Source organism: Mandrillus leucophaeus, unplaced genomic scaffold, assembly GCF_000951045.1.
Source record: "Mandrillus leucophaeus isolate KB7577 unplaced genomic scaffold, Mleu.le_1.0 Scaffold502, whole genome shotgun sequence".
Classification (NCBI taxonomy): domain Eukaryota; kingdom Metazoa; phylum Chordata; class Mammalia; order Primates; family Cercopithecidae; genus Mandrillus; species Mandrillus leucophaeus.
This window is the reverse complement of record NW_012105388.1, coordinates 1423412-1451335: the sequence shown is the minus strand read 5'-3', so window position 1 is coordinate 1451335 and position 27924 is coordinate 1423412. Positions and strand designations below refer to the sequence as shown.

At 36.3% G+C, this 27924-nt stretch overlaps 1 protein-coding gene across 1 annotated transcript in view; it reads left to right on the top strand.

Moving 5' to 3' along the window:
• Positions 1-27924, top strand: part of ATF6 (activating transcription factor 6) — a 201495-nt gene that overhangs the window by 34341 nt on the left and 139230 nt on the right. The window contains exons 7-9 of the mRNA XM_011996105.1: positions 2717-2937; positions 18423-18608; positions 19865-19956. Of these exons, the coding sequence (XP_011851495.1) occupies positions 2717-2937; positions 18423-18608; positions 19865-19956 (499 nt within the window). The remainder of the gene's footprint in view (positions 1-2716; positions 2938-18422; positions 18609-19864; positions 19957-27924) is intronic.

Below are 27924 nucleotides of genomic sequence, written 5' to 3'. Positions count from 1 at the left end.
CCGTGTTAGCCAGGATGGTCTCGATCTCCTGACCTCGTGATCCGCCCGTCTCGGCCTCCCAAAATGCTGGGATTACAGGCTTGAGCCACCGCGCCCGTCCAACAGGGGCTACTTTTGAGGGTGGAGGATACAAGGAGGGTGAGGATCAAAAAATTACCTGTTGGGTACTATGCTCATCACCTGAGTGATGAAATAATCTGAGTGCCAAACACCTGTGACATGCAATTTATCCATGTAACAAATCTGCATGTGTACCCCCTGAACCTAAAGTAAAAGGTGGGGGAAAGAAAAACTGAGTCCAAGGGAAAATAAGAAGGTAAAAATGTTTAACGATCATTTATGCCCAAGTATTAATACGTATTCTGTACTCCAAATCCATGAAATTATTTTTAGATCTTCTTATCTGGGATAAAATGCTGCTTATTGTATTCTGCTACTTTCAGTGTGTTTTTTGAGGCCATCTGAAATAAGGGCTTTGCTTTTATAAGTTATCTTTTTTAGCTAAGACAGATGTTCTTGACAAACAGGTGTTCTGAATCTTTATTTTGATTTTTAGTTTTCCCCGATCCTTTGAAATACTGAGCTGAGTTTTACATGTGTCAACCTGTTTGAAAGCATAATGCTTTTTTTTTTCTTAAATTATAAATTTACATGGGATTATGGTTGCCAGTTATTTTAGTACCTTCATTTTGTTAGATAGGCTCAAGCAGCTGTGGATGTTAGGCAAGGCTTTCAACACCTTGTAAAAATCTGCCAGATCTGAAAGGAAGCACTTAGCAGGCAAGTAAAATTTTTAATAGATTAGTGTTATGAGTTGTATAAGTCTTTAGGTTAATGGTACAGGTTTAGTACCCCTTAAATGAAATGCTTGCAACCAGAAGTGTTTCAGATTTTGGGTACTTTTTGATTTTAGTATATTTGCATATATATAATGACATATCTTGGGTACAGAACCCAAGTCTAACATGAAATTCATTTATGTTTCATGTATATCTTATACACATAGCCTGAAGGTAATTTTTATATAATATTTTAAGTAAGTTTGTGTATGAAACAAAGTTTGCATACATTGAACCATCAGAAAGCACAGTTGTCACTATCTCATGTGGACAATCTGTAGTTGTTTGGCACCACCATCATTCCTGGCTCTAAATTCATATGCTACTGACAAGCAATCATGTTGTTACACTTATTCACAAATTCACACGTAAGAACTTAACAAAAATTATGACATACCATTAATACAGTGGAAAAATAATGTGTACAGGGTAACTAGACAGGACAGTAGAATCACCAGAATAGAAGTGTCAGCTACTGCACAACAGCAACAACAAAAAATGGCAGCTTTCAGTCTCTGCTTTTGATGCTATGTTTTCATTAAAAGCCTACTGTACCCTCTATTTTATGTCTTCAGGTGAGAAGAAACGTTGAGGGACTGGAAGTGGGTCCTCTGGGGATGAGGAGGCATTCTGTTGGATGACTTCTAGAAATGTTTTCTATGGAGTCATCTGCCTCATTAACAAGTTTTTGTCTTAGAAGTCTCTTTTTGATTTTATAAACTGACATGATTTCTTTTTCTGTTATGACTGTATGCTGCTTTAGTCATTCACTAGGCCCATCACACATTTTTACCATGCCATCTATAGGCACTTTTTCTGCTAAGTTAACAACACCATCTTCATTGTCATTTTTACAGATTGAGTATCCCTTATCCAAAATACTTGGGACCAGAAGTGTGGAGTTTTCCACTTGTGGAGTTGTGTCAGCACTCAAAAAGTTTTGGATTTTGGAGCATTTTGGATTTTGGGTTTTTGGATTAAGGATGTTCAACCTCTACTAATTCTCAAATTAGCATAAATTTAAAATAATGATACATCCAAAGACTCTGAAAAGAATTGAAGGCCATTTTTGGGGGAAGAGGGAAAGGGCTGGTGTCATCTACAGACTATTTTGAATCACAGATTTATGTTTACCGTGATTGTTAGCTAAGATTTAATCTCAAATGGTTTTAAGTTTTTTGGTATTTGTAGTCCTTTTTTTTTTTTGTCCTGTTTAGGGATCTGCCTGCCTCAGCCTCCCAAGTAGCTAAGACTTGAGGTATATACCACCATGCCATACCCGGCTAATTTTTACATTTTTTTTTTGTAGAGACAGGGTATCACTATGTTGCCTTGCCTGGTCTCAAACTCCTGGCCTCCCAAAGCACTGGGATTACAGGTGTGAGCCACAGTGCCTGGCCTGTAGCTCCTTCTTCTTCTAATACTGAGTTACTATTACTACATTTATGTTCAGATATTTTTGGTGTTGTGTGCATTTGTAAATCCTATCAATTTAGAATACACGACTCTCCATGTTCAGTGTAAAAGATTTGTTATTTATAATAAGACAAATCCTTTTAGCACTAACAAATTTCAGAGGTTAATTCTTAGAAATCCAGGGATTACAGCAAATTTGATAGCTATTTAGTTGATAAAGATAAATAAGAAAGTATATTGTTAATGATAGTTCAAAGAGATGAGTTTAGTTGGTCCCATTAAAAACATAACAAAGTCACCGTAAGTGTGTGCTGCTATTGATCCAATGTTTTAACTGATGGTGTCAAATCCCTTGGTGTTGATCTTACCCATTACGTCTGCAGAAGAGACCTAATTATAAGCTGCTTCCGCTGCCACAACAGTTGTGTACCCTCTGATTGCTTTTCTTTTTTCTAATGCAGGTCAGACGGTTTTGCTGTCTCAGCCTACTGTGGTACAACTTCAAGCACCTGGAGTTCTGCCCTCTGCTCAGCCAGTCCTTGCTGTTGCTGGGGGAGTCACACAGCTACCTAATCACGTGGTGAATGTGGTACCAGCCCCTTCGGCGAATAGCCCAGTGAATGGAAAACTTTCTGTGACTAAACCTGTCCTACAAAGTACCATGAGAAATGTGGGTTCAGATGTAAGTTTTGAAACTTAGTGCTTCTCTTAATGCCTGATTTAAAAACCAACAAAAAACACCTTTTGCTTTTGTTGCCTTTTTTTTTTTTTAGAGTTTCTTATATTGCATCAAATAAAAGAGTGTGCTGAATTGCACATCTAGTCTTTGGAGGAAAATTAGGGTAAGGCTTACTATGTTAGAATCTAAGTGAAAAGGTTTTTGAAAGTCAAGTGGTTTGATGAAAAGTGAAGTATGCATACCTCCCTCTTCTTTACTTCTTTAGAACCAACCCTCTTATTACTCTTTTCAAGCCCTTACACCCTCAACCCAATCATCCATTAATATTTTATAGATTCAAAGTTTCCTGATTGAAATGTTTTAGCAACTCTTCAGATAAGAGTCTACAGACTACTTTTTAGGCGGGTTTTATATTTAGCTTTCTTCCTTGCCCTTTTGAAGGGTTTTCACCACTTCATAATGATGACTTGCTGCTCCTAGGAATTCTGTCTCTTCGTGATTATTTGGTACTTTCCCATTTTTGCAAACCTTTAAATTTTCTAGCATGTTGTAGGGATTTCTTATGATTTATAAATCAATTGGTTTCCTAAGACCTGTCACTCTCTAAAGCCAGTGACCGCACTTGTGAACTAACTCTTGCTTTCTTTCAAAATGATTGGAAATAACTCCTGTTATGTATTAAACAGTAATTGAACATTTTGGTCCTAAAATTTAATGAATGTTATATAGTGAAACAGTGGATTCTCTAAAGTTATGATTGGGAAAGCAAAATGTGTATGTTTTCTTTAAAATAAAAATGGATACTACCAGTTGTTAATATTACTTCTTCATCCTTTCTTTAGGTAGAATGCATTTGAAAAGTAATTTTAAAATCCTGTTGGTTATGCAAGGTTGTTTATCAGACTACTGTCTGATCTGTCTACCAGAATTTATTAACCGGCATGTCAGTGACCCATTTAATTATAAAATTGCTCCACAGTTGCATGAACAGTAATCTCAGCCAGCAATATTGTAAGAATTCGTAACAAAGGAATATTGTCTAGTGAAAGTAGAGCATCCAATTTCTAGAATAAGAGTCCCATCGTTTGTATAGGTATTGAAAACAATGCATGTCAAGACATGGAATAGGAAAATTAGTGTTGCTATGAGACTAGAGATCGTGGACAGTACAGGATTAGGCTTGACTGTTATGTTGGTTTGTTTTGAGGACTAGAAGAGGTAAGCACAATGCTTATGGTGTAATAGGCTCTAATACATAGTGTGTGTTTCAGTTGAAGATGAAACAATATGTTGCTGGGATGGGAAGGTGGTGAACACAGGATAGAGGCAACTGGATTGGCAAAATGTTGATAATCATGGAAGCTGGGTGTTTATTTTTCTATCCTTTTGGTGCATGGAAAAATGTCTACAATATGTAAAAAAAAAATGACAACAACAAAAATCCAAAAGCTTTCTGTGATATTTTCAATTAAAAAGTTGTGTGACCAATAAGAAAAGAGTATGGTTTTCATGGGAGACCAACCAGGTTAAGAATGATGAAAAAGGATTTTTTAAAATAATCCTTTGAAATTTGTTTTTAATACTCTTTAAATTATGAACTTGAATGTTTCTTATATAATACCAAATGAAACTTGCAACAGAAAATATCCAAAGTTGCCTTTATGTAATATGTTAGTACATTAAAAATTTTTTTTTTGTTTTGTTTTTTGTTTTTTTGAGACAGAGTCTCGCGCTGCCGCCCAGGCTGGAGTACAGTGGCCAGATCTCAGCTCACTGCAAGCTCCGCCTCCCGGGTTTACGCCATTCCCAGCCTGCCTCAGCCTCCCGAGTAGCTGGGACTACAGGCGCCCGCCACCTCGCCCGGCTAGTTTTTTGTATTTTTTAGTAGAGACAGGGTTTCACCGTGTTAGCCAGGATGGTCTCGCTCTCCTGACCTCGTGATCCGCCCGCCTCGGCCTCCCAAAGTGCTGAGATTACAGGCTTGAGCCACCACACCCGGCTGAAATATTTTTATGAAATATTTTAGACATGAAAAAAAGATAAAGACTAATAGAACTTTAAAAATACATAGGTCAACAGTGTATCACTGTTGTTAAAAAATATTAACAATATTAATTTAAGTCATCCCAAACATGGAAAAGTCCAGAGAAGCATAGCTAGGATGGGGAGAATATCTAGAAACCATGTCATAGGTAGAGGAGTGGGTTAAGGGTTGGAATGATTCAGTAAACTGAAGAAGAGAGGATGGAAAGTAGACCTGGGAGCCATCTTCCAGGAAAGGAGGGTTGTTATGTGGAAAATAGAATTGTTTGGCTTGTTCCAGAAGAGTTATCTGGAACAGGCGCAGGAAAGATACAGAAAGGTTTCTTCTAAACATGAGGTTTTTGGATACAGTCATTGTATTTAAAAACCAGAAGAGCACCCCTCGCCTTTTTTTCCCCCCACTTTTAGGCTTACTGTCTGAATAAAGAGCATCTTAATGTTGGCAATCATCACTGTATGCCATTGACCCATTTTATGCTCTCTAAACATAGTCCAATTAATTATATGTTGGTCTATTACCCAGACATCCTTTATTAGTTCTCTGGTGTGAAAGACTGTGTCTGTTCAGCTTTTGTACTCTTAAGGGGGCTCTGTAAATTTAAAGTATTTTTAATGAACTATTTTAGACATGAAAAAAGATAAAGATTAATTAGAACTTTAAAAATATATAGGTCAACAGTATATCACTGTTAAAAATATGAGAAAATATAGAACCAATAAATACTGCTAGAAACAAAAGCTAATACTTATTAGTTCTATGTTTTCCTATCTCACACATCCCCCAGTTCTTCCATGTTAATTGAGACTTTGTCAGCAAAGTCTCAATGTATGAATGTAAAATGTATGAGTGTGTACATTTATTGTATGAATGTGCATTTAGATTGTTAATTTTTTAACAGTGATATACCATTGACCTGTGTATTTTTAAAGTTCTAGTCTTTATCTTTTTTTGTGTCTAAAATATTTCATTAAAAATACTTTAAATTTACAGAGCCCCCTTAAGAGTACAAAAGCCGAATAGACACAGTCTTTTCAAAGTTTAGAATTGACAGGATTATAAAAGAAAGAAAGATTCAAGTACTTTATGTTTAATGCAAAGAGACCTAAGGACAATTAGAATAATTTTCTAGTCAACCTGCATTGCGGTTTTTGTGCTTATTTTTATTTGGCCAGCACATTGAGACATGAGCCAAGCCTTTCAATATGAGGTTTTTTTTTTGGTAGAAATTTTGACTGAATGTTTATTTCAAGTAAAGAAACATTAGTCTATCCTAGCAGCAGGCCAACCCACTCAGGAACCCAAAGTAAATCTGTTCCAGGAGGTGTCGCAGAGCAGAACTTTGATCAGCTTGTATAGTCTTCTGCATTAGTAACTTTGTTGACCTCAGTATTACATGTGTCTGTTAAAACACTAGTCCTGTTAAATTAGGATAAATTTGAATTAATATAAATTCCTAATTTAAAATGGTCAAAAAGAAAATGTTTTTATCGTATACTTTTTGTACTTTTAAACCAAAAGTATGGTAAAAAAATTATAAATCACCAAGAAAAAAATCATATCAGTTTTTTGTGGCTTTGTAATGCTGACATGGCTTCTTTTTCTACCTTTTTTAGTTCTTTTGTTTGGCTAATTTCACTCTCTAGAGGCCTGCTACTGCCATAAGTAGCGTTTTTAGCATACCATATTCTGCAAACTGCATTAAATGCCACATTTTCTGTTATGAAACAGTTTGCCTGGTTCAAATTATAATCTTACTCTTCCTGCCTTTTGCTGGCAAATCTGTTTTGTTTAACTCTTGGAGACCTCACCTAAGTTTTCAAGAAATATGGTTTGTTTTTGACTGTGATCCTGATGGAAAAAATGAACATGATCTCTCATTTCAGTGTAGAAGTTCTCTGTGCAGTTTCTTAATAGTGGCAATCTTGGAACTACAAAGTTGACTTTATAGGAGAGCATGCTTATCTTTCTTTAAAGGGCTATTTAATGTTGCCACACGTCAAACCAAGGGCTTAACAACAAGCAGTCTGTTTAAATCTGCATTGCACTCACTACTTCCACCTACCCATCATAATCCCATAAAGTTTATGAAACATTACTGCCCTGGTTTTAAGGTTATAGGAATTACATTGTTTTAGTTATTGGCACAAAAGACCAGAAAAAAAAGTGGTAAAATTCTACATTTTCCACAGTGGGCCACATTGGAGCAAATACTTTTAGTGGAAATCACCAAGTGGGAATAATGGAAAGAAAAGTTTCCAGAACTAATACAGAACTAGAAATAACCTCAGATGTGAGGTTGATGAAGGAATACAAACTACCGTTAGGAGCCTCCTTCCTTCCGGCTCAGTCATCCCACTGAATACCTTCCAAACTCTTCATCACCTTTCACCCTGTTTCTAAATCCTATAGTTAGGAAACTTGATCCCCTCCATCCCAAAATGACTACCTTTTGGGAGTCCCTGCCTTGGGTTCCTAGAACCATCATGAGAAGGTAGGTGCTGGGGGGAATCCTTTTCTACTGGTTTGCAGGTATTAGAAATGGCATGAAGGGGATTCTCCTGTCATACCAAATTAGAACTTTGTATATCCTTTCTCTAGAATTGGTGTACAGTTAATTTAGGGATTTCAGGTATTTTTAGTATTGTTCTATGGAAGTGATGTGATATGGGCCTAGATGGGTGCCCTGCACACAGTGTTCCTCTCTTGCAGTGGAGGAACGTGAGCTTAGAGAATCTATCATGCTTATAGCAAGCAGAAAGCAAGCCTCCTCATTGTCCAGAGGGAGATTTTATCTCATCCTTCAAGGTTGCTTGTTGGTAACTGAACCTTGAGAATGGCCTGAGAAAAGAGTGATCCGGGCCTTGCATTCTTTGCATACCCAATAAGACGTATAGGAGCAAAACTCATAAGAGACTCCCTGGAGGTGTGTTTCTCAAGAAAATATGTCTATAATAATCTATTTGCAATGCATAGCAACTCAGAAAAACAGAGAGTGCCTATGTTTTATTTCAGGAAAAAAGCAAAACTTCAATGGGCATTTAAGTTGCTTGTTTTATCTGTAACACCCAAGAATAGGACTCTGGTTAGGTCAAAATGTGAGCTGAATCTCCTTAAATTATGTGGCTAGCTTAGATATCAGAAGATAAATAATGAATAGGCACTTTTTAATAACTTCTAACAACCAAGAAGTTGAGATCATGATATTTCTTTAGGCTGCAAAGTAGAGGAATCTATCAGAACAAATCCAATAGGAAGGATTTTGAGAGCTGGAGTTATCCAGAGTTTAGTAAAAAAAATTACTTCTGTGCTGACTCCATTATGGCTTTGCTGCTACCAGGAACTCTGCAAATAAAAGAAAATATGCTTTGTTAAAATATTGCAATATCTCTTTAAATGTAGGTTTGGAGCTTCTAAACATTTATCTTGAATAAAGATTTTGGCAGTTCAGTTTCATTTGAGGCTATAGTAGTTTTGGAAGGGGAAGTGAGCAGGTTTTTTTTTTGTTTATTTTCCCTTCCTGATGCATTGCATTAGGATAAATTTATGTTATGGCAACGTTAGCATTCTTTATTCTGTACTATTTGTACTTTTTAGTTTGGCATTTTTTTTTTCTTTTTTGAGACAAAGTCTCGCTCTGTTGCCCAGGCTGGAGTACAATGGCGCGCTCTTGGCTTACTGCAACCTCCGCCTCCCAGGTTCAAGCGATTCTCCTGCCTCGGCCTCCTGAGTAGCTGGGACTGCAGCTGTGCGCCACCTTGCCCAGCTAATTTTTGTACTTTTAATAGAGACGGGGTTTCACCAGGTTGGCCAAGCTGTTCTCGAACCCCTGGCCTCAAGTGATCCACCTGCCTCAGCCTCTCAAAGTGCTGGGATTACAGGCATGAGCCACTGCGCCCAGCAGTTTGGCATCTTTGTAAGAATAATAAATAATTATTTTTAAGGATTCTGATTTTTATCTTAATAAATAATGAAATACTTCTCTCTCCTTTCTCTAATTTCCATTTTCAAAACCTTGTGGGGACTCATTCTAGGGAGACAGTCCTTTTATGCCCCAGAGGCTTTCTTGCAAATCAGTTTTCCTGTCTGGTAGTCATTCTTACTAGTTTTGTGTGCATTCTTCCGGAGACAGTTCTTTAATATATAAGTACTTATAGTTTTATTTATTGACCTATTTTATAGAAAAGGTAGTATACTGTACATGTCATCTTGCAGCTTGCTTTTCTCACTTATACCTTAGAGATCTTTTCATATCAGTGCATAAAAAGTTTCCTTCTTGTTCTTTTTTTTTTTTTTAAAAGACTGTCTGCCGCTCTGTGGCAGTCGTGTGCAGTGGCACGATCATAGCTCACTATTACCTTGAATACCTGGGCTTAAGCAATCCTCCTGCCTCAGGTTCCTGAGTAGCTAGATATGTGCCACCTGGCTAAATTTTGATTTTTTTTTTTTGTAGAGATGGGGGTCTTGTTATATTGCGCAGGGTGGTCTTGAACTCCTGGTCTCAAATGATCCTCCTGCAGTGGCCTCCCAAAGTGCTGAGATTACAGGCATAAGCCACCGTGCCTGGCCTTTTTCTTATTCTTTTAATAGCTGCATTTTAATAGCTACATAGTAACCTACTTCATAGGGGTGCCATAATTACTGTAAAATTTTGCAGTCTTTTTCTTTATAAACATTTCTACATTGAATAATTTGGTATTTATTTCATTTTGTTCATATACAAATATATCTATGGGAGAAATTTTTAGAATTGGATTTGCTGGGCCAGAAGGTAGGTACTTGTTCAATTTTGATAGGTTTTACCAAATGGTCCTCCATTGAGATATTTCTAATTGAGAAGTCACAGGGCTTAATGGAGTCCTTGCATGGGTTTCAGTGTTTCCATAATCAGCATGCTGTATTAGTCAGTTCTCACACTTCTATAAAGAAATACCTGAAACTGGATGATTTATAAAGAAAAGAGGTTTAATCGTCTCATGGTTCTGCAGGCTGTACAGGAGGCATGACTGGGGAAGCCTCCGGAAATTTACAATCATGGCTGTGGGTGAGGGGGAAGCTGGCACATCTTACATGGCTACAGCAGAAGAAAGACAGAGAAGGGGAAAGTGCTACACACTTTTAAACAACCAGATCTTATGAGAACTTACAATCATGAGAATAGCAAGGCAGAAATCTGCCTCCATGATCTAATCACCTTTCACCAGGCCCTTCCTCCAACATTGGGGATTACAATTCAACATGAGATTTGGGTAGAGACACAAATCCAGATCAGATCACACCCCTTTACCCCACCTCACCCCATCCCTCATATAGTTGTTAGCAATGTGCATGTGCATTTGTCTGGGGAGTCTATAACCTCTTTTGTTGTCTTTTTTTTTTTTTTTTTTTTTTCTGTACTGTTTCTTTTTGATAAAATGGAAGTTCCATAAGGGTCACCCTTTTGAACTGTACAATTTAGTGGTACCATCACTGCTGTCTAATTCCAGAATATTTTTGTCACCCTAAAAAGAAAACCCCATGGTCCATTAGCCATAGTCTTTCCTCATTCCTCCCTTCCTGTAGCCCCTGGTAGCCATTTAATCTGTTTTCTGTCTGTGTGGAGTTGTCTGTCCCAGACATTTCATAGGAGTGGAATCATATACTACGTGCCCTTTTGTGTATGGCTTCTTTCACTTACCATATGTTTTTCAAGCTTCAGCCATGTTGAAGCATGCATCAGTGTTTATTCTTTTTTATGGCTGAATAATATTCTGTTGTATGGATATACCACATTTTTGATAATCCATTCATCAGTTGGTAGACATTTGGGTTGTCTCCGCTTTTTGTCTGTTATGAATAATGCTACTTTGAACACTCGTGTTTATTTTCACAGTCTTTTAAGAACCGTTTTTAATATAAAAAGGTATAAATCAGTGAGAAAAATGCAAATTCAACAATCAGTGGACAATATATACAAATAGATAATTCACAAAGAAGAATGGTAAATTTTAAAAATGAAAGTGTCGATGGCTGTGTATTCTTGAAGAGGTATTCCCTCTGAACGATTACTGTTTTATAACCATGTGAAAGAATATTAATTGTTAGCAGGAGAGATCTTGTGGCTGCTTACAGGTAGTTCGAGAATGATATTCAAGAATTTGAAGTGTTATGGTTAGACTTTTCTGTGGCTCTTATCTCCCTTGAGTATGAGTTCTAAAGGAAAGTATCTTATGGCTTCTTATAACTTCCCAGTGTGTATACACTGCAGCTGTGTGTGTGTGCTCCCACATGTTAAACTTTGGTTATTATATGGGTGCACATGTTAAACTTTGTATTTGGTTATAATTTTAAATTTCAAAAAGTACAAAAAAATAGTACAGAGAACACTCAGGTATTCTTCAGCCAGATTCACTTGTTGTTAACCTTTTACCCAATTTGCTGGCTTATTCTTTATCTACCTACCTACCCATCCATCCAGCATCCATCCATCCATCCATCCATCCATCCACCATCTAACCATCCATCCATCCCTATACACACAATTTTTTTCCTGAACTATTTTAGGGTAAGTTACATACCTCACAGTATTTTACCCCTAATTTTTTCAGTGTGCATTTTCTAAGAATAGGTACATTCTTTTATCAACTTCAATAATTTACATTAATAAAATAGTTCAGTCACCTGTCAATATTACAATTCTGTCAGTCGACCCAATATTTACTGGGTTTTCACAAAGTCCTTGTGAAGGGGGCATTTATTCCCATTTTACTGCTGAAGGAATCAACTAGCTAAGTGATTCAACAAATGTCGTATTGCTAAGATGGCTAATGTTAATAAAGTACTATGTGCCAGGCACTTTTCTAAGTGCATAACTTGTAAATACTGTCTTTAAATCTTATAACAGCTCTTTGAAATGAATCAGGACCCTGAGGAATACAGAGTATGGAACAGACAGAGTGCTCAGGGGAATGTTAAGTTTTAGACACTTTTTCTGCTTCTGTAGTGACTAAATAAGATTTTATGCTTTTGTGTGTGTGTGTGTTTTAATTTTAAAACTTAAAATCTGAAAAATGGGAGCTGGAAAAGGAGCAGGTATTTTCAATATTGCTTTAGTTGCATGGTGTATCAGAGCAGCTGTGAGTTACATTCTTGATGGAAGTAATAATTTTGCCTTCTCTCTCTCTCTCTCTCTCTCTCTCTCTCTCTGTGTGTGTGTGTGTGTTACATAATTTTCCTGAAAGTCGTATTTGTATGGTATATTATAGCTTACAGAGAACTTTCATGTCTATTACCCATTTGATTCTCACCCCATTTGAGGTGAGATCATTTGACCACTTATAATTGAGTTAGGATTCAAGCCTAGCTCAATTATAACTGGTCTTCTCCTGATCTAGTGCTATCGTCATTACTCTGTGCTCCATTAATAGAGGCTTTACTTTCAAGGTAGTCCTGATGCAGCTCAGACTTTAAATTACCCAAGTCCTTTGCTTACAACTTTATGGGAAAACAAAAAAGAAAAGAAAAATAAAAAGAACAAATTACGCAAATCTCGAAACTTGGTGCTACCTTTTTTCTCCCCTTACAAATGTTTTTTCTTAATTCATAAAAATTAAGATAGTTTTAAGATTTAGTTTTCAAAAATTAAGTTAGTTTTAAGATTTAATCTTTAAAAATTAAAGTAGCAGTTAGTTTTAAGTCATGAGGGACAAAGTTTTAGAAAGATTGACCTTATTTGAATAATTTGGTGGTATCAAATGAAACCTTTAGCAAAACTAATAAGATCCATATTTTATTATATAGTAGTCATTATTGTGCTACGTCGTTGTGCCAATTAAATTAAGTGTATCTATTTAGCAGCAGCTCTAGAATTATTTTGTTTTCAGATTGAGTGAGACCTTTAGAGGACTAATGAAGTGGGCTTTAAACTTTTTTATCCACAATCCACAGTAAGAAATGTATTTAACTTCTCTTTCTCTCTTATACACAATCTCATGAAACAACTCTTACTACATATAAAGCACCGTTTTTCTTTTATTATGTCCTGTGCTTTTCTGTCAAATTGTTTTTAAAGGCTGTAGTGATTTACTAAAGTGATAAACCTGATATTGGGTTATAATAATGTCAAAAGCACTATTCTGGCTTAACTCTCTCTTTTTACTAATATGTAAATAGACCCTACAAGGTGACGTGACTTTTCTTTTTTTTTTTGATTGTCCAGTTAAGTCATTGCAATGCTGGGTCAGGAATTAAGGACACCTAACTTCCAATTTTGTATTTTCATTTAATGACTTAAATTACTATTACTTTTATTAGTTACATCAAGTATTTCTTTTGTTTAGTTACATCAAGTATTACTTTTTTATAGTTACATCAAGTGGAGTCATTAACTGAAATAACAGGGAACCATTTTGCGACTCCTTTGAAGATCCCTGTGTACAGGACTTGAGTCCCTCCATTCTTCAAGAGGCTATGCCCATGGTGTGGCTTTCCTAAGAGCATGTGGTGCATACTCCTGCTTTTACCTCTCTTTTGGTTGTTCTTTACCTTCATTCAGAAGATGAGATTGGTAGGGTAGCCCCATCCTACAATCTAGCAGGGACTTTGTCTGTTATCTGTTCTCATCCTGGAAATTATCCTACATATCGGAAGGCATTCTTCATTTAAAAAATTAGAAGGAAATAGTTTGCAGGATGAAGATTATCTCCTTGATAATCTGCCAAATAAATGGTTCAGGTTGCCAGTATGAAGCTTCTTTAATTTTTGGCAAATGGGAACTGGTTATGTGCATACATACACACAAAACTTAATAGAAAGAGTAAAATAAAATTTTGACTGTCATGAGACTGAGAAGAGTAGAGAAAGTGGAAGTCTAAATTTTCTCTTTTTTTTGGCTTTAAACAATTTAATGAGAAAAAAGAAGTGTACGTAAGATTCTTAACAAAAATCAAGTTAAATTTTTAAATGTATTTGAATATTTAAGGATTGCCACAAATTAAATTTGTCAATGATTTTAACTATATGTGTTTTTTAATAATGTATCTGTAAATATGTTTACTGCAATACATATGCAATAATGTATGTTATGTAATTTTTATTTAATTGAAAGATTGTATTTTTATTTTTGATCAGATACAGTGAAGAGGTTAATCAGTAATGGCTTCCACTTTATCTATCAGTTTAGAGGGCAAGATTCAGCCAAATGAGATTAAGAACTGTTAGAAAGATATGCAGCAAGTCAGTGATTACTGTGTGATTCATCCATAGGTTATCGATACTTGATCTGACTTGAATTTACGTGAAATACTCGAATGTATTTCTTAGCATAAAAATCCCATTTTAATTTTTTTTTTTGGAGCTAGGCTCTTACTCTGTCACCCAGGCTGGAGTACAGTGGTGCGATCATGGCTCACTGTAGCCTCAACCTCCTGGGCTCAAGTGATTCTCCTGCCTCAGCCTCCAGGGTAGCTAGGACTACAATTGTGCACCACGATGCCCAGCTAATTTTTTATTTTTATAGAGACGAGGTCTACCTATGTTTCCCAGGCTGTTCTCAAACTCCTGGCCTCAAGTGATCCTCCTGCCTCAGCCTACCAAAGTGTTGGGATTACAGGTGTGAGCCACCACTCCTGACTCCTATCTAATATTATATCTAATTTGATTTATAGTAATTGAGCTTATCTCTTAGCGACATCACAGAAACAAGGCTTTAGTGAATTTTGTTAATAAAAAGACTATCATAGCTTTCAGTGTTTGTCAATCAGTAAGGTTTTTAAAATTAAAACCTTAAATTAAATTGATAATTAGATTAAAACAAGCTGGGCCAGCACTTTGAGAAGCTGAAGCAGGAGGAGGATTGCTTGAGCCCAGGAGTTCAAGACCAGCCTGGACAACATAGAGAGATCCTATCTCTACAAAAATATAAACTAGCCAGGCACGGTAGCATGCATCTGTAGTCCCAGCTACTGGGGAGCCTGACGCTGGAGGATCTGTTGAACCTGTGAGGTTGAGGCTGTAGTAAGCCGTAATTGTGCCACTGCACTCCAGCCTGGGTGGCAGAGTGAGATTCTGTCTCAAAAAATTAAATTAAAAACAAAATGTGGACGTACTTGAAACTTTGACTCTTACATTGATGCAGCCTTCAAAGGAACTTGTCCATTTGTGAAAGTTTTCCTTTTATATAAGTCTTTCGTACAGTCAAATAAGTGTTTACTAAATGAAACACTACATTTTATAGTGCAGTGGCACTAAAAGGAAACTATTTTGCAGCCGTGGAGTTTTTTTCTTTTGTTCTTTTTACTTTTTCCAAGGCAAGATGCCTGGTGGGAGAGTTGTCTGGAGGCAGGATGATCAGAAGCAGGAACTGGCCAGCTATCTGCTTATTTCAGTCTGTATTATATCATCTGATATGCCCGTAAGGGAGATGTGTCAATTGGTTAATGGGCCAGAGTATTGATTTTATGTTTTCAGATTGCTAACAGAGAGATTTGGCTTCCAGATACAAGCAGTTCCACAAGTCTCTGTTTTCAGACAGGCGCATAATTAAAGTAACCACACAGTTCTCTGAGGTTAGAGTTTATGCTGTGATGAAGCCTCTGTATTTGGTATTTAAAAGCAGTTTGAAGCTGTTGTGTAAGTATCACTGGACTTGGAGTCAACTGACCTAAGTTCTAGCCTTGGCTTTTCTACTCTCTTAACAGTGGATTAAATGATGAGGCTTATTTTAAAGAATCTCGAAAACTATAGTAATTTCAACAAGAGGAGATTAATTGAATGTATTATGAAACATCAAGATAACTGAAAATCTGTGCTGCCATTATTGCATGTCAGAAGTCATTGTGATACATTGTATGTGCAAAGGCAGTTTACCAAACAGAATTACATACAGTGTAATCGTTTTTTTCTTATATAGGAAAATACCCACTTCCCCCCTGCTTAAAGAAATACCAGACACCACAATGTGTATGTGTATTTAGCCTAAAGATCATATTTTTTTTTTGCCTAGGAAGTATAGAATAATTTAAATATTTTATATTCAGATAGCTGAAGATGGCTTGCTGAGATAAAACATTGGAGCCCTGTGTTTGGTGATTGCTGTGGGTTTCATTTATTTTTGCTGTCTTTACCCTCTGTATTTATTGGTAGTGTTGAATATTTATTTTCAGAACTATTATAATGTATCTTTTTCTATGGGAGGACGTGAATATTTGACCACAGATGGTTTTCATTTTTTTAGTATGAGGCACGTGGATTGACTGCCTTTGAAACTTGAATGCTGTGTAATATGCAGGTGCTTTTATTGTTTATAGAAATGCCTAATCCTTGTTTGAAATTTATTAAATGGTATGCCGTCTGTAAGCCCCTCTAAATTCCACAGATTAATTAGCCTTTAAAGTAAGGTTGCCTTTTGTCTAACTTTTAGTATAAACTCTTCCATCTGGGGACTTTCACTTTTATGTCCCTGTTCAGTGTTCTGTGTACTTCAGCCCTCTAGTATTAATTACGGACACTGGCATTCTAAGTAACAATGAAGATCACTAAAAATAAAAGTAGACTGAACAAAGTGGCATTGTCCAGAGAATAGTTTGCATTTGGTGAATAATCAATCCATCATGGCTTTGCCATTGCTCTTTGTATGTGCGTGTGTGAGTGTGTGAGTGTGTGTGCGTGTGTGTGTGTTTAGCATTACTTACAAGTGAGATAGTTATTATGCAGGGAAATTTTTACAGATGATGGTTTCATAAAAATCAGGATTTTTGTAGTTTAAATAAAAAACACCCTTTTTGACATTTCATGTAACATTTCTTTTCCTTGTGGGTTCTGATTTAAAGGTTGTTGAAAATATTTGGTGTTGGGAGTTCACTTGGTTGACTTTGGCATACTTTTCTTTCTAGGAAATGTAGTATCAGGGTGGGAATTGTGTTGTTGTTTTAAAAGAAATAGATTACGTTCTTTAACTTTATTTACTGGTCTCAGTAAGAGTTATTGAACACTCTAGAGTGTTACTTTTTAAAGTCTATTGTGAAATATATAGAAATTAGTAATGTAGCCATCCGTATACTCATACTAATCAATTTAATGTAGGTTGGTGCTTTTTATGGACTTAATTTTGCCACCTCTCTCACTTCCCCAAAGAAATTAGACTAGTGTGTAATAATAGGCTTCATAACTTAATTTAGATGATATAACAAAAATAATTTCGCTCAGTAAGTTTCTATTGTAGTAGATATTGTTGGTATATCCTACAAAAAGGTAGGATCAGATGTGGTTTGGCTTTCAACCTATAAAATTCAGGTGGGGAAAGAGAGAGAGAGTGTTAACATTCTTGAAACAATTGAGAGCATTAGAGTGTTCCAGTGTATCCTCCAAATTCTAAGGGTATAAGATGTTCAGAGAAAATAAAAAATAAGGGTGGGTTAGAATAATTGAATTTGAATGGGCCTTGGAATTAGATTAGTGGAGGAGATAGCATTCCAAGTGGAAATAAACTATGTGAATAACGAAACAAGTTAGATATGTATGGAGATTATGGAGTAGCCTTAAATGATAAGATTGGAGGAATGTGGCTTGAATAGCTGTAGATTTAGGGCGGAAGGTCTGGTTAGGCAGTGGGAGGTCACAATATGGAAGACCTTAAAAGAAAAGATGGGTAGCAGGGATATATGACTAGCTTGTTTTTGCAATTGAGTAGTAAGATAAAAATATCTTCTTGGGAGAAGTTATCTAAGAAATGGTAGACAGGATGAGATGGAAAACAATTGAAATAGGAGTCTGTTGCAGTAGTACAGGGATGAGTTAATGAGTGCCTGTATTAGGAGAATGGAAGAGGGAATAGAGAGAAAGGAATAACTGAGACACATTTTCACTGGAGTAAACTTGGTCATTAGTATATACTTTTAATATATTCAATGAGTGAATGAGGGATTGAGAAGGACTGAATATAGTGAATAAAGAAAAATAATATTATTGATAGAAGTTACTATTGATAGAAGATGGATAGATTTTTTAAAAATCTAGTTAAAGGGAGATAGTGAGTTCAGTTTGCACATAATGGATTAGAAGTGGTAATAACTGTGTAAGTAGAAGTGGTCTTGTAATTAATTGAATATATGGTTCTGGGGCATAGCCATTTCAGGGCCAGAGATGTAGATTTAAGATGTATGTATATATGCGTATATATTTAAAGATACTTTCTGAGGGAGTTTCTAAGGGGAAAATTAGAAGATTAATACATGAGCCTTAGAAAACGTCAGAGGAAATTATTTAACATTTGGGTTTTAGAAGGCCTTATTTAACCATTTGATTTTTAACATATTTAGTTTGAGCAGTGTTTTTTCAAACCTGTTTTGAAACAACTAGTAACCTGTGCTTTGAAAAAACAGTTAAAAATAATTGTAAAAATTAGTATATTCTGATCTATTTCATCTGATTCTAAAACCAGGATATTCTGATTCATTGTAACTTTTTCTAGATTGCTGTGCTAAGGAGACAACAACGTATGATAAAAAATCGAGAATCTGCTTGTCAGTCTCGCAAGAAGAAGAAAGAATATATGCTAGGGTTAGAGGCGAGATTAAAGGCTGCCCTTTCAGAGAACGAGCAACTGAAGAAAGAAAATGGAACACTGAAGCGGCAGCTGGATGAGGTTGTGTCAGAGGTAAGTGTTAGTAATAGGGCTGGGTCGAGATGGGCTAAAGTATCCCCTGGATAAATAAATAGATAAACTTTTACATTTTAAATTAAATTGTGTAAACAATTGTGCTAGGAAAAGGAGGGTACAATCAGTCCTAAAACATTTGCAGTAAGGATAAAGCCTTTGAAGAGGACCCTTTGAATTGCACTCTCCAGTCTACATAGAAAAGTTGTCTCCTTTTCCTGGGTTTCTCTTCACTCATTGCCTTAACACCCTCTTTTCTGACTAAATGAATCACATTGAGGCTTCTAAATAGCCCTGCCATATTGTTCCTTTTAAAAAAGAAAGCAATATAAAATAAAAGTGTTTTTATTTTTTCTCAGTCCACCTAACAACTAATGTGATTTTTGCATTCTGTTACTATGCTGACTCCAAGAGGGTTAATCTCCTCAGTTCTATTCGGGAAATTTACTGTTTTCAGAATTTCTCACTGCAGTGCTGAACCATACAGATGCCTATCGAATGGGACTTCTTACACTATTCTTTTTCTCTTGGCCCTGAGTACATGGGTATACTCCTGTATTTTACTGAAAACAATGATTTAAAAGGTTAGGGAGGCAAACTGTAGAAGTGTCTCAAAATTCTTTGGGGATCCATAAAAATATAAAAATGTTGATTCTGGCCGGGCACAGTGGCTCACGCCTGTAATTCCAGCACTTTGGGATGCTGAGGCGGGCATATCACGAGGTCAGGAGATCAAGGCCATCCTCGCCAACATGGTGAAACCCCATCTCTACTAAAAATACAAAAGTTAGCTGGGTGTGGTAGCGCACACCTGTAATCCCAGCTACTTGGGAGGCTGAGGAAGCAGAATCGCTGGAACCCTGGAGGCGGAGATCGCCGGGAGCTGAGATGGCGCCACTGCACTCCAGCCTGACGACAAAGTGACACTCTGTCTCAAAAAAATATGTATACAGATATATATTGAATCTTTCCTCTTGGGTGAAGAGGCAACTGCAATGGAGTGGCTGCTGTGTTTTTTTTCTCTTCTGCTTCTCTCCTTTTCTCTCCCTGCTAGAAAAGGGAACTTGGAAGTCCCTGCTCTAGTCTTGAAAAGTATTATTTACACACCTTTGATGTTTTTTTAAAAAAATAAGACAAGGTATTTATAAGACAAGGTATTTACGTAACTGGTGAAGAGGAAAATTCTAATCTTAAGTGTTGCTTTTTCTGAAATTGATGTGTAGTTTAATTGTATTTAATGTGGTCATTTCCTTTAGAACCAGAGGCTTAAAGTCCCTAGTCCAAAGCGAAGAGCTGTCTGTGTGATGATAGTATTGGCATTTATAATACTGAACTATGGACCTATGAGGTAAGTGAATAGACATTTGTTTTGGATACTAATGCTAAAAACTTAAATTCTCATTATTCTTTAGCTTTCATCGTAAACTAGAGAAAAAATGATTTGTTTTTCAAGATGTGCAAAGAGTAATGAGACAGGAGCCATGCCTTCAAAGATCTCATGACCCAGCTGGGAGGAGAGAAAAGTAGAAGGATGACTATGGTATAATGTGATGAACGTAATAATAGCAGGGTTAATGAGTCCTAACATAATACAGAGTACGAGTTCCTTGAGGTGAAGGTTCTTGTCGTATTGATGGGTACTCGATACGTTTTTTGTTGAGTGACTGAGTTATAAGGGAGATACCGATGAAGGAAGCTGAACATTGAACTGTGATATCAGTTCGCCATGTGCAAAGTATGATAAGGGCATGCCAGGCAAAGGGAACAGCGTGTTTAAAGGCACAGTTATGAAATGGTATGACATGATCATAAAAAAGTAAAAAGTTCAGTGTATCTTGTATATGTGGGGAGTCTGCATGAGGCTAGATGTATGACTAGAGGTATAGGTGCTGCTGTGTACAATGAGGCACCCCTAGATTTTAGGTGGAGGGTAACATAATCAGCTTTGCATATTAGGAAGAGGATTTTGAGGGTTGTATTGAGTATAGACTGGAGTGAGGAGAGACTATTGGCAGAGAAAGCATTAGAAGACTATTGAGGTATTTCAGGTAATAAATGAGAGTCTGAACTTATACTCTGGTTATAAAAAGGATGGGCAATCTTAGGGTACCTCTCTTATGTAGATTTTGTGGGATTTGTTAACTGGTATAATGTGGGACATGAGGAAGAAAAGAGGGAAGTTAAGGATAATTCAAAAATTTCTATCTTGAGGGACTGAATGGTGGTGCTGTCATCTGAGGAAGCAAACATAGACAGACAGACAGTTTTATGAAGAAAGACAATAGTTTTTAAGTATAGTAAGTTTGTGGCACTGACTAGATATTGAGAATTAACATTACAAATCGGTAGATAGACTGACAGACAGATAATGTTAGTGGAGTAGATGGGATTATCCAAGGAGAACAGGTAGAGGAAGGAAAGTAAGAAGAATCTGCGCGACACCAGTATGAATAGTAGATAGCCTTGGGAAAAGAAATTAGGGAATCACAGCAAATTAGGGGAAGAACTGAAAGAAAGTAGCTTTTTGAAGCCAAAGTAAAAAGAGTTTCAAGCAGGTCTTGGGCAGTGGTATCACATGCTGCTGAGAGCTTGGGAGACACAGAAAGCTGAATTTGGCAATTATCAGATCACTTGTAATCTTGGAAAGCAGATTTAATAGGATTAGGCATGAAGAAGTCTATATTAAAATTGGTTCAGAATTGAAAGGAGTTAAAGTTGAATGATCTTTTTTTAAAAAAACATTTTGTTATGAAGATTTTCAAATATACAGGAAATTTGAGAAAATAATATAATCAACCCCCTGCTCTCATGACATTTATAATCTAATATAGGTGACATATACTAATCAAAATGATTACACAAATAATTGCAAAATTGTAACATTAGGTGCCATGAAGGAAAGGTACATGATATCATAAGCCCATATAATAGGGTCACTTGACCTAGTTAGGGAAGTAAGGGAAGGTTTCTCTGAGAAAGAAGTGATTAACTTAAGATCTAAAAGAAGATTAGGAATTATTTACGTAAGATACAGGAAGAACATTTCATATAGAATATATAAACATCTATACCCACATTCGTGTTGTGTCTTTGTGTTTATATGTATTTAGTTTAAAAATTTTGGTTTTACGTGAAAGAATTATATACAAATTGTGCTTTCTTTAAAATATGTGAATACGTTATTCTCTTTTAATACTACATAGTTTTTTTGTAGTGTAAATGTGCCATTATTTAGCAGTTCTCAAACTTTAGGTCTTGGGAACCCCTTTGTAGCTTTAAAAGTTACCAAGGATCCCAAATAATTTTTGATTTTGTGGTTTATGTATACTGGCATTTATTATGTGAGAAATTAAAACTTTAAAAATAAAATTAGAAAATTTTTCGTTTAAAAATAATGAACCATAAACCATTACTTTACGTGTTAACATAAATAACATGTTAATGAAGAATAATTATATCTCCCAAACCTCCAAAAATTTAGTGAGATACAGAAGAGTGGTAGTACTTTATAGTTTTGTAAAGTTCTTTTTTCTGGGGGGGAGGGAACTCAAATACATCAGTTTTAGTTTTTCTCTAAATACACGTTTATTTGCTACTAAAAATTGAAATAGCATATTGAAATCTCCTCTTACTACAATCCAAAATTTTGAAAACCAGAAAACCAAATTAATTATTATTATGCTGTAGCCAGACTACCCAGTATTTTCTTTACATTCTTTCCCCACAGGTTACTTTCCTTTAAATTCTTAATGTTGGATTTTATCTCACTGACTTCAGGTTTCTAAAACACATGGGGATACTTGAGACCTATTGTTGCTTCTTTAGGTCAAATCAATAGTTTTGTAAAAATCTTTGATGTCTGACTTAACAGAATCTGGCAGGATTCTCTTACCTGTTTTTTCATGTAATCTGTTATATTGTTGGGTTGAAATAAATGAAGAAAATTTAGACTCACATAGGTATGTAGTTGGAAAAGGGAGAACTTTGCTGACTTTGAAAGACTTTTAGGATGCCCACAGTTCCTTGGACTGCTTAAAACCCCAGTGCACATTTGCACAACTGCTGCTGTAATTTATTTAACCATCTGTTGATAGGCAGCTAGGGTATTTCCAGTTATTTATTGATATGTGTGCATAAAATGTATTTCCATATATCTATGTGTCTATATGTGTATGATAGAATCTAGACTAGAACTAGAGGTTACGATTATCTGAAATTGTGATAGATTTTGCCAAACTGCCTTCCAAAAAGACTGTATCTGTTTACATTCCCACTAGCAGGAGAGAGGAGTATCCATTTTCTCATGTTTCCTAACATTGGATATTGTGTTTTTAAAATATTTGCCTATCTTGTGGATCAAAAATGTTATTGTTAGCCTGTCACATTGGCCTGTGTGCTCTTCCTCAAACACTCTAAGCCTGCTAGCACTTCATGGTCTTCACTTTTATTCCCACTGCCGGCAATGCCCTTCCCTCAGAGATTCTTTCTGTCAGGTGTTAAGCTCAAATACCATGTACCCCCGAACTTAAAAGTTAAAAAAAAGTGATTAAAAAACATTAATTTTTTTTGGTCAAAAAAAAAAAAAAAAAAGCTCAAATGCCACCCCAGTGAGGCTTTCTTGGACTACCTTTTCTAAATGTCCATCCCAGCTCCTGCCATTGCATTCCCAATCCTCTTTCTTTCTTTACTTTTCTACATAGCACCTCTGACCTTCAAGTATGCTATGTAACTTATTTATTTTATTTTCTTTCTTTCCCTGCAGGTATTTTTATCTCTTTTGTTTTCCAGTGCTTAGAACAGTGCCTGGCACATAGTAGTTACTCAATAAATACCTGTAGTATGAATGAATGAATATCTCCCTCACCCAATTAGTAGGAATTATATATGTTCATAAACTATTTCTCAAAAAAACTGTGTGTTCTTTTAGTTCCTCATTTCTTATCTGAGGCCATATGTGGTACTTGTTTATTTAGTCAGACATACAGCAAATATTTATAGAGCACTTAACGTTTGCCAGGTACTGAGCAAGGAATCAAGGATGCAAATATGAATAAAAGTACAGTCTAGTAAGAGAATCAGATATGTAAACAATTGTGTGAGAAAGAATTGTATGGATGTCATATGAATATATAGGCATGAATAAAAGGAAAAACTTTTTGTTTATACACTTCTGAGACCAGATATGTGGATTTTCTACACTGAGCAATTCTCCAATTCTCTGGACACCAACTGGATGTCCTCCAATTTAACTAAATTCTTTTTTAAATTTTAATTTTAAAATATTTTTTATTGAGACAAGGTCTTGCTCTGTTGCCTGGGCTGGAGTGCAGTGGTGTGATCGTAGCTCACTGCAGCCTCCATCTTCCAGGCTTAAGCAATCCCCCCAACCTCAGCCTCCTAAGTAGCTGGGACTACAGGTGCACCTCACCACACCTGACAAAGTTGCTCAGGCTGGTCTCGAACTCCTAAGTTCAAATGATTCTCCTTCCTTGGCTTCCAGAAAGTGCTGATATTATAGGTGTGAGCCATTATGTCTGGCGAATTTAACTCAATTCTGACACTAACTACCTGGAGTTAGCACAGGCTCCTCCAGTTTAAGGGCTTAGGCCCTAAAGACTGCCCCCGACTTCAGTCCCCAGTTGCAAGTCCCAGGTTGTGACCTGTAACTTCTGACCAAATGGCTGTAAGTTGAAGGTTCCCACAATCCCCTCTTGAGGTTTGATAATTTTCTAGAATAGCTCACAGAACTCAGGAAAACTCTCTTATTTACTATTACTGGTTTATTATAAAGGATATATGGGGCAAGCTAAATGGGAGAGACTCATAGGGTAAGGCATAGGGGAGGAGTGCAGCACTTTCATGACATCTCCAGGTGCACCACCCTCCTAGTACCTCCTTGTGTTTGCTAACCTGGAAGCTCTCCAAATCCCATTGTTTAGGGGTTTTTATGGAGCTTCATTAGGTAGGCGTGATTGATTAAACCATTGGCCATTCATACTTGGAGGTTGAGGAATGGAGCTGAAAATCCAAACCCACTAATTATGTGGTTGGTTTCTCTGGCAGTCAGCCTCCATCATCCAAGAGTCACCTCATTAGCATAAACTCAGGTCCAGCTGGAAGGGGCTTATTATGGATAACAAAAGATACTCTTCTTACCCCCATCACTCAGGAAATTCCAAGGGTTTTAGAAGCTCTGTGACAGGAACCAGAATAAAAACCAAATGTATTATTTCTTATTATATCACAAATTCACAGGCATATTCTTGAGGGAATATAGAAGTAACCAGTAACGCTGCTAGTGGCAATCATGGGAGGCTTTATGCCATAGTACTCAATGAAGAAATAAAGAGTATTAGATTATGCTACAGGAAGTGACAGTGGGGTTGTGGGGACATCTCATTGTAGAAGCCCTCATGAATCAATAGAATTTTAGGAAAGGAAGGACTGGACCAAAAAAATTTTTTTGAGTGCCCGTGCCCACCAGACAAAAAAATTTTTTAAATGAATTAATGATCTGCACAGCTGCTGAAGTAAAGGGGGCAGGTGGGGATGGATCTCATTTCTATGGTAGATTGATTGATGATGAAAGGAAGAGATGATGGTCCCTATTTTATCAAGAAGTGGTTTGTGTTCAAAAAGGAATTAGACAGTAGAAAAGGGGGATAAAAAATTGGAGAAAGTTTAAATATTTGAAAATCTCGAGGATCAATCAGTTAAGATCTGTATCTTTCTCTGTGTGAGACTTTAGGAACAGTCAGCCAAGAAGTAGTGGGAATATTAGGAACTATTGAAGTTAAAAAAACATGTTCAAAGGCTTAAGTTGAAGAAAAACATCAAGGAAAAAAGCTGGAAGAAATGAGGAAATATAGAAAAGTATCTTAACAAGTCAGAATATCTTTAGACACCAACAAGGAAATAGGGAGGAAAATGTCTGTGAAATTCATAAAAACCAAGAACTATTTCTTATAGACAAAATTTGGCATGAACAGTGAAATATTAAAGCCCAGAGAGCAACAGTGATTTGAAAGACTGAAACTTGTCCCTGAATCCAATGTTGGGAATTGAGATGTTTCATTATTTGTGTTATTCAAAAGCATTTCTTGATTGGCCTCTTTGTTTTCAGTCTTTTTACTGCAAGACCGTGATCTTCTCTGGTCTGGGAGTCTGCCAGAGGAGCAGGAACTTCTCACTTGAACCTTGTTACTACCTGGAAGATATCTATTGAACAAGTGTCACATCTATAGTCTGGTGTATCTAGAAACCTTAAGCATGCGTTATTATGTTTTAACTGGAAACTGCATAGGCTTAAAAAGAAAACAGATTGTGAGCTGTATCTGAACTTTTCTTAAGTACCACAAAATTAAGTTTGTCAGACAAATAGACATTTGAATCAGATTCCCGAAGTGTTTTAAATTTAGGAACCTAAACTCTTTTAGAACAGATCACATTACCAAGTAAAGTGATTAATGTGGTTTCAGATGTTCAATGTAGAATTGAATGTTTGTGCCTTATTGGTATGGGCCAAATGAAAAAAATGTAAAACACACAAGTTTGCCAAATATTGGTATGCCTTAAACATTTCCTGAGGGCATTTGGTGATGAATTATAAATATATCTTTACATATAAAGTAAGAGAGTTTTGTCAAAGGTAATGTGCAGCAAAGCTGACTAGTTTGAAGAGGTTTGGGTTACTGAATAGGCATCACACAGAAAAAGAAAATAAACTAAATGGACTTATGAGGGTTAATTTTTCTGACCTTATTGATATTTTGTGGATGGTAAAGAAGCCATCTAGCTGTTTCTGGCATAGGATTCAAGGAGCTGGCCTACTCTGGGTGGTCTATAAAAATAGTAACTCTAGGCAGCAGGGAATGGCTAAGCAGGACAAATGTGAATTGGTTAAAAAGAAAACCCACTTCTTATTACTCATTGGGGTTAATTCTATGATTTTTCATCATATTTTATTGTTGAAAAACCTAAAATTTAACCCAGCTTTTTTTTTTTTTTTTTTTTTTTTTAAATTATCACTTCAGACTCTGCCTTTTCTACTATACTGTAAAGTGTTACTTTTTTTTTTTTTTTTTCTCCTACCTTAAGATTAAGGAACCTTAACCTTTTGTTTTGGCAATATGGTGGGCTAAAGATACAGAGAAACTCATTGCAGTTTAGCACACTAGAAAATGATGGATTAAAAAATAAATCAAAACTTTTATTTACTGGCTCAACTGGAGACAAAGTAAGGGCTTCTCAGAGGCCAGAAATAATAAAAGATAAGATGAATCTATAATGGTAAGCTAGCATTGAAAGTGGTGCTTGTTCTGGATATAGTTCCTGATCCTTGTGGCCTAGTGTCTGGGGATGGAAAGAAAGCTCTGGACCCAAGTGAGGTGGGAAGTTACAACTGAGGCCCCCCTTTTCCTCTACCCAAATAAAGCCAGAACTTCCAAAGAATGACACTCTTGGTTGCCAAAAGAGGGGAACAAAAGTTGCCATACCCCACAGGGAGACTGTTATTAAGTACCTATATTGGTTTTGGCTTTAGTTAGTATGGAAACAAATGAAAAGTCTTTCCTGATAATTGTTTAAGCCCCTAACTAATCAGGTTAGAGCCTAAATTTATACTAGTAGTGTGATCCCCCCAAAATCAAGCCAAAAATGCAGTTTAGTTGGGCTTATGTTGGTGGTACCTGTAGGCACCTGAAGGAATCGAATGCAGAGTCTTCTCAGAAGAGACACTTTAAAAAAGAAAGTGTCCATCCTAGAAACATTTCCACAGATAGAGAGCCAGTTAAACATGACCACACGTCTGCTTCTTCCCCTCAAAAGTCATTCAACACACCAGGAAACCATGCCACCATGAGTAAGAGTTAGAAAAAATAAACTACAGAATCACACTCTGAAAGACTATAGATATTTGAATTATCAGATAGAGAATATAGAATATATTAAATAAAAGAGGGAATTAAAGTTTGGTAAAGGAACAAAAGACTACCAGAATTGGCCAGAACATTTTGAAAAAAAAATCTGGAAATAATTTAAGTTAAAATTATAAAAACAATGACGAGGTTAAGACAGCAAAATAGGTATACTTGAAGAAAGAAATAGTGAATGGGATGATGGATCTGAAGAAATGATATAGAATGTAACACAGGGAGACAGAGAGGTAGAAAGTGTGAGAGATATTGGACGAGAGGTTATGCCACCATACGTAAGTAATAAAGTAACATTCCCAGTCATGAGACATATTGACATCTGCAGCTCCTGATGGGATGCACTGAGAAGGGCACAGTATCACTTCTATGATATTCTTGTCCCT